Source organism: Passer montanus, unplaced genomic scaffold (assembly GCF_014805655.1).
Source record: "Passer montanus isolate IOZ18808 unplaced genomic scaffold, ASM1480565v1 scaffold822, whole genome shotgun sequence".
Lineage (NCBI taxonomy): Eukaryota > Metazoa > Chordata > Aves > Passeriformes > Passeridae > Passer > Passer montanus.
Genome location: NW_024373502.1, coordinates 3,539 through 10,255, shown reverse-complemented (window position 1 = coordinate 10,255; position 6,717 = coordinate 3,539). Strand labels below are relative to the sequence as shown.

The following is a 6,717-nucleotide window of genomic DNA, read 5'->3' as shown; positions in this document are numbered from 1 at the left end:
AGCCCAGGCCACGCCCACCCCCATCCTGGCCACGCCCACCCCATCCTGAGCTTTGGCCACGCCCACCCCGATCCTGGCCACGCCCACCCCGATCCTGAGCTTTGGCCACGCCCACCTCGATTAGTTTCGGGTTAATTTGAGTTAATTAAAATAAATGTGTGTTAATTTTGGGGATTTTGGGGTTAATTACAATTCATTAAAATAAATTCGAGTTAATTAAAATAAATTTGGGTTGATTTTCAGTTAATTTTAATTAATTTCAGTCAATTTGGCATAAATTTAAGTTAATTAAAGCAAATTTGGGCTAATTTGGGGTTAATTTGAGTTAATTACAATAAATTGGGGTTGATTTTGGTGATTTTGCAGTTAATTTAATTAATTAAAGCCAATTTGGGGGATTTGGGCTTAATTTGATTTAATTAAAGCCAATTTTGGCCGGTTTTGGGTTAATTGGAATTAATTAAAGCAAATTTGGTTTAATTTGGGGTAAATTTATGGTAATTAAAGCCAATTTGGGTTAATTTTGGTGATTTTGGGGTTAATTTGAGTTAATTAAAGCCAATTTGGGTTAATTTGGGGTAAATTTAAGGTAATTAAAGCCAATTTGGGTTAATTTTGGTGATTTTGGGGTTAATTTGAGTTAATTAAAGCAAATTTGGGTTAATTTTGGTGATTTTGGTGTTAATTTGAATTAAATAAAATTAATTTGGGGTTAATTTAATTAATGAGAATAAATTTGGGTTAATTTTGGTGATTTTGGGTTAATTTGAACTAATTAAAGCAAATTTCAGTTAATTTGGGGTAAATTTATGTTAATTAAAGCAAAATTGGGTTAATTTTGGTGATTTTGGGGTTAATTTGAGTTAATTAAAGCCAATTTGGGTTAATTTTGGTGATTTTGGTGTTAATTTGAATTAAATAAAATTAATTTGGGGTTAATTTAATTAATGAGAATAAATTTGGGTTAATTTTGGTGATTTTTGGTTAATTTGCGTTCATTAAATCAAATTTGGATTAATTCTGGGTTAACTTGAGCTAATTAAAGCCAGTTTGGGTTCATTTGGGGTTAATTTTAATTAATTAAGCCAGATTTGAGTTGATTTTGGGGGTAATTTAAATTAATTAAAGCAAATTTGGGGAATTTCGGTGATTTTGGCTTAATTTGAGTTAATTAAATCAATTTGTGTTAATTTGGGTGATTTTGGAAGGGTTCAGACTTTGGATTTTTCTTTAAATTAATTGCAATTAATTTGGGCTATTTTCAGTTAATTTTATGCAAATTTCAGTTAATTTTATGCTAATTTGGGGTAATTTTTAGGGAATAAAAATCCTATTTTTCCAGACCAATTTTTGGGGTGAATTTGGGTTTTTTGGGGTAAATTTTGGGGGTTTTGGGTTGAATTCAGGGAGTTCAGAGACCAGAAATTAATTTGAGTTAATTTTATGTTAATTTCAGTTAATTTTATGCTAATTTTGGTTAATTTTATGCTAATTTGGGGATTATTTTTAAGGAATAAAAATCCCATTTTTTCCAGACCAATTTTTGGGGTAAATTCGGGGTTTTTTGGGGTTATTCGGGGTGTTCAGAGCTCAGCAATTAATTCAAATTAATTTGGATTAATTTGAGATAATTTTATGCAAATTTCTGTTAATTTCATGTTAATTTCAGGGTTATTTTTAGGTTTTTTCCCCCGCGCGGGTTTTGGGGTGAATTCCGGGGATTTTGGGGGTTTCAGAGTTTGGATTTTCCTCTAAATTATTCTGAATTAATCTGCATTAATCTGAGTTAATTTTATGCTAATTGCGGTTAATTTTATGCAAATTTATGTTAATTTCGCGTTAATTTCAGGGTTATTTTTAGGTTTTTCCCCCCGCGCGGGTTTTGGGGTGAATTCCGGGGATTTCGGGGGTTTCAGAGTTTGGATTTTCCTCTAAATCATTTCGAATTAATCTGCATTAATCTGTTAATTAAAGCCAATTTGGGTTAATTTGGGGTAAATTTAAGGTAATTAAAGCCAATTTGGGTTAATTTGGGGTAAATTTAAGGTAATTAAAGCCAATTTGGGTTAATTTTGGTGATTTTGGGGTTAATTTGAGTTAATTAAAGCCAATTTGGGTTAATTTTGGTGATTTTGGGGTTAATTTGAGTTAATTAAAGCCAATTTGGGTTAATTTGGGGTAAATTTAAGGTAATTAAAGCCAATTTGGGTTAATTTGGGGTAAATTTAAGGTAATTAAAGCCAATTTGGGTTAATTTTGGTGATTTTGGGGTTAATTTGAGTTAATTAAAGCCAATTTGGGTTAATTTTGGTGATTTTGGGGTTAATTTGAGTTAATTAAAGCCAATTTGGGTTAATTTGGGGTAAATTTAAGGTAATTAAAGCCAATTTGGGTTAATTTGGGGTAAATTTAAGGTAATTAAAGCCAATTTGGGTTAATTTTGGTGATTTTGGGGTTAATTTGAGTTAATTAAAGCCAATTTGGGTTAATTTTGGTGATTTTGGGGTTAATTTGAGTTAATTAAAGCCAATTTGGGTTAATTTGGGGTAAATTTAAGGTAATTAAAGCCAATTTGGGTTAATTTGGGGTAAATTTAAGGTAATTAAAGCCAATTTGGGTTAATTTTGGTGATTTTGGGGTTAATTTGAGTTAATTAAAGCCAATTTGGGTTAATTTTGGTGATTTTGGGGTTAATTTGAGTTAATTAAAGCCAATTTGGGTTAATTTGGGGTAAATTTAAGGTAATTAAAGCCAATTTGGGTTAATTTGGGGTAAATTTAAGGTAATTAAAGCCAATTTGGGTTAATTTTGGTGATTTTGGGGTTAATTTGAGTTAATTAAAGCCAATTTGGGTTAATTTTGGTGATTTTGGGGTTAATTTGAGTTAATTAAAGCCAATTTGGGTTAATTTGGGGTAAATTTAAGGTAATTAAAGCCAATTTGGGTTAATTTGGGGTAAATTTAAGGTAATTAAAGCCAATTTGGGTTAATTTTGGTGATTTTGGGGTTAATTTGAGTTAATTAAAGCCAATTTGGGTTAATTTTGGTGATTTTGGGGTTAATTTGAGTTAATTAAAGCCAATTTGGGTTAATTTGGGGTAAATTTAAGGTAATTAAAGCCAATTTGGGTTAATTTTGGTGATTTTGGGGTTAATTTGAGTTAATTAAAGCCAATTTGGGTTAATTTTGGTGATTTTGGGGTTAATTTGAGTTAATTAAAGCCAATTTGGGTTAATTTTGGTGATTTTGGGGTTAATTTGAGTTAATTAAAGCCAATTTGGGTTAATTTGGGGTAAATTTAAGGTAATTAAAGCCAATTTGGGTTAATTTTGGTGTTAATTTGAATTAAATAAAATTAATTTGGGGTTAATTTAATTAATGAGAATAAATTGGGGTTAATTTTGGTGATTTGGGGTTGATTTGAGTTAATTAAATCAATTTGAGTTAATTTGGGAGATTTTGGAAGGATTCAGACTTTGGATTTTTCTTTAAATTAATTGCAATTAATTTGGGTTATTTTGAGTTAATTTTATGCAAATTTCATTTAATTTTATGCTAATTTGGGGTCATTTTTAGGGAATAAAAATCCTACTTTTTCCAGAGCAGTTTTTGGGGTGAATTTGGGTTTTTTGGGGTAAATTCGGGTTTTTTTGGGGTGATTCGGGCTGTTCAGAGCTCAACAATTAATTCAAATTAATTTCGATTAATTTGAGATAATTTTATGCTAATTTCGGTTAATTTTATGCTAATTTGGGGTCATTTTTAGGGAATAAAAATCCTATTTTTTCCAGACCAATTTTTGAGGTGAATTTGGGTTTTTTGGGGTAAATTTTGGGGTTTTTGGGTTGAATTCAGGGAGTTCAGAGACCATAAATTAATTTGAGTTAAGTTTATGTTAATTTCAGTTAATTTTATGCTAATTTTGGTTAATTTTATGCTAATTTGGGGATTATTTTTAAGGAATAAAAATCCCATTTTTTCCAGACCAATTTTTGGGGTAAATTCGGGTTTTTTTGGGGTGATTCGGGCTGTTCAGAGCTCAACAATTAATTCAAATTAATTTCGATTAATTTGAGATAATTTTATGCTAATTTCGGTTAATTTTATGCTAATTTGGGGTCATTTTTAGGGAATAAAAATCCTACTTTTTCCAGAGCAGTTTTTGGGGTGAATTTGGGTTTTTTGGGGTAAATTTTGGGGGTTTTGGGTTGAATTCAGGGAGTTCAGAGACCAGAAATTAATTTGAGTTAATTTTATGTTAATTTCAGTTAATTTTATGCTAATTTTGGTTAATTTTATGCTAATTTGGGGATTATTTTTAAGGAATAAAAATCCCATTTTTTCCAGACCAATTTTTGGGGTAAATTCGGGGTTTTTTGGGGTTATTCGGGGTGTTCAGAGCTCAGCAATTAATTCAAATTAATTTGGATTAATTTGAGATAATTTTATGCAAATTTCTGTTAATTTCATGTTAATTTCAGGGTTATTTTTAGGTTTTTTCCCCCGCGCGGGTTTTGGGGTGAATTCCGGGGATTTCGGGGGTTTCAGAGTTTGGATTTTCCTCTAAATCATTTCGAATTAATCTGCATTAATCTGAGTTAATTTTATGCAAATTTCGGTTAATTTCGCGTTAATTTCAGGGTTATTTTTAGGTTTTTTCCCCCGCGCGGGTTTTGGGGTGAATTCCGGGGATTTCGGGGGTTTCAGAGTTTGGATTTTCCTCTAAATCATTTCGAATTAATCTGCATTAATCTGAGTTAATTTTATGCTTACTGGGATGAACTGGGAGGGGATTTGGGGTTACTGGGACGAACTGGGATGAACTGGGAGGGGCCTCACTCTTCCCCCTTTTATTTAAACCATTAAAACAACCAAAAAAAGGGGATTTTACCTCAAATTTTCCGCACCAGCGCCGGATTTTGGGGGGGATTTAAAGGATTTAGGGGCTCCTCAAATCTTTGTAGTTTAAAAATTGAATTTTTGGGTTGAAATCCTCAGAATTTGGCTCAAAATCCACTCAAGCCTCACCAAAATTCAATATTTTTGGACACAAATCACCTCAAACTGCTCAAAACCTGCAGATTTTGCCTCAAATTTCCTCATGGGGGGGATTTAAAAGATTTAGGGGCTCCTCATATCTTTGTAGTTTAAAAATTGAATTTTTGCGTTGAAATCCTCAGAATTTGGCTCAAAATCCACTCAAGCCTCACCAAAATTCAATATTTTGGACACAAATCACCTCAAACCTGCAAATTTTGCCTCAAATTTCCTAAGTGCACAAAAATGGGATTTTTGACAAAAATCTCCTCACAAAGTCCCCAAAAATGTCATTTTTGACAAAAATCCCCTCACAAAATCCTCAAAAATATTATTTTTGACAAAAATCTCCTCACAAAGTCACAAAAAATGAGATTTTTTGCCTCAACTCCCCCCCAAAAATCAAATTTTCACCTCAAATCGCCTCAGAAAAACCCCAAATGTGGGGATTTTGCCTCAAATTCCTCACCAAAACCACAAGAAAAGGGAATTTTACCTCAAATTCCTCACCAAGTTTATTTGGAATTAAACTTTTTCACCTCAGACCCTTCCCCAAATCCCCAAACCCTGCACGTTTTACCTCAAATCTCCTCTCAAATCCCTCCAAAAAATCATTTTTACCCCAAATCACCTCACAAAATCCCCCTAAATCTCAATTTTCTGTCTCAAATCCCTCAAAAAAATAATTTTTTACCTCAAATCTCCTCAGGCCTTTCCTCAAACTGCTCCAAACCTGTGAAATTTCATCCCAAAACCCCTCACAAAATCCTCCCAAACCCCTTTTTTTCTCCTCAAAACCGCGGCTTTTTCCCCCCAAACCCTTCTCCGCCAATTCATAACTTCAACTTCTTTAATTTTAGACTTTAAATTTAACCGAAATTCCCATTTTTCCCCTCATTTTAAGGCTTTAATTCCGATTTAATTCCATTCCCTAAGTCATGCCCTCAACCAAAATGGCGCTGGGGCCTTCCCGCCCTTTTTGCTTCCCGCCCTGCCCTCAACCAAAATGGCGCCCGCGCCCTCACGCCTCAATTTAGCCGACTCTGCGCATGCGCGGCCGCCATTTCACAAGTTTTCCTCATTGCCCTTAACAAAGATGGCGCCAGCGCTGCGTCACCGCCGCCATTTTCCGAGCTGCGCCGCCCTCAGGCGCCAGGATCCAAGATGGCGCTCGCCAGCGTCCTCCGTTCGGAGCTCCCGGATTTCTCCAAATCTTTCCCGAAATCTTTTTCCAAAAGTTTTCCCGAGGATTCCGAGGGGATCCCCGAAATCCTGCGGGATGCCTCGGGCCCTCCGCGGGTCCTGGCGGCTCCGCCCTGGGGCGTTGAGGCAGAGCCGGAGGGGCCCGGGCTGCAGATCCTTCACGGCACCACCACATTGGCTTTTAAGGTGAGGGGAAATCGCTTCAAAATTCACTTTTAAACCCAAAAATCGCGGCTGGGGAGGGTGGAATTCCGGTTTGGACTCAAAAACCGCGGGTGGGGAGGGTAAAATTCACTTTTGGGAGCAAAAAATCGCGGCTGGGGACCTCAAAATTCCATTTTTTGTCCCAAAAATCCCCTCTGGGAGTCAAAAATCGCGTCTAGGCGGCTTAAAAATTCTGGTTCGGATTTTAAAAATGTTGTCTGGGACCCAAAAAAATCCATTTCGGACCCAAAAATTGCCTCTGGGACCGAAAAA

The 6,717-nt window shown here is 34.8% G+C and overlaps 1 protein-coding gene across 1 annotated transcript; it reads left to right on the top strand.

Annotated features, from left to right (window-relative positions):
- Positions 1 to 6,155: 6,155 nt before the first annotated feature.
- On the top strand, positions 6,156 to 6,474 carry LOC120513547 (proteasome subunit beta type-5-like). Its single transcript, XM_039733087.1, has one exon. The coding sequence runs from the start codon at positions 6,202 to 6,204 to the stop codon at positions 6,457 to 6,459; it is 258 nt and encodes an 85-aa protein (XP_039589021.1). The 5' UTR covers positions 6,156 to 6,201; the 3' UTR covers positions 6,460 to 6,474.
- The last annotated feature ends 243 nt before the right edge of the window (positions 6,475 to 6,717 follow it).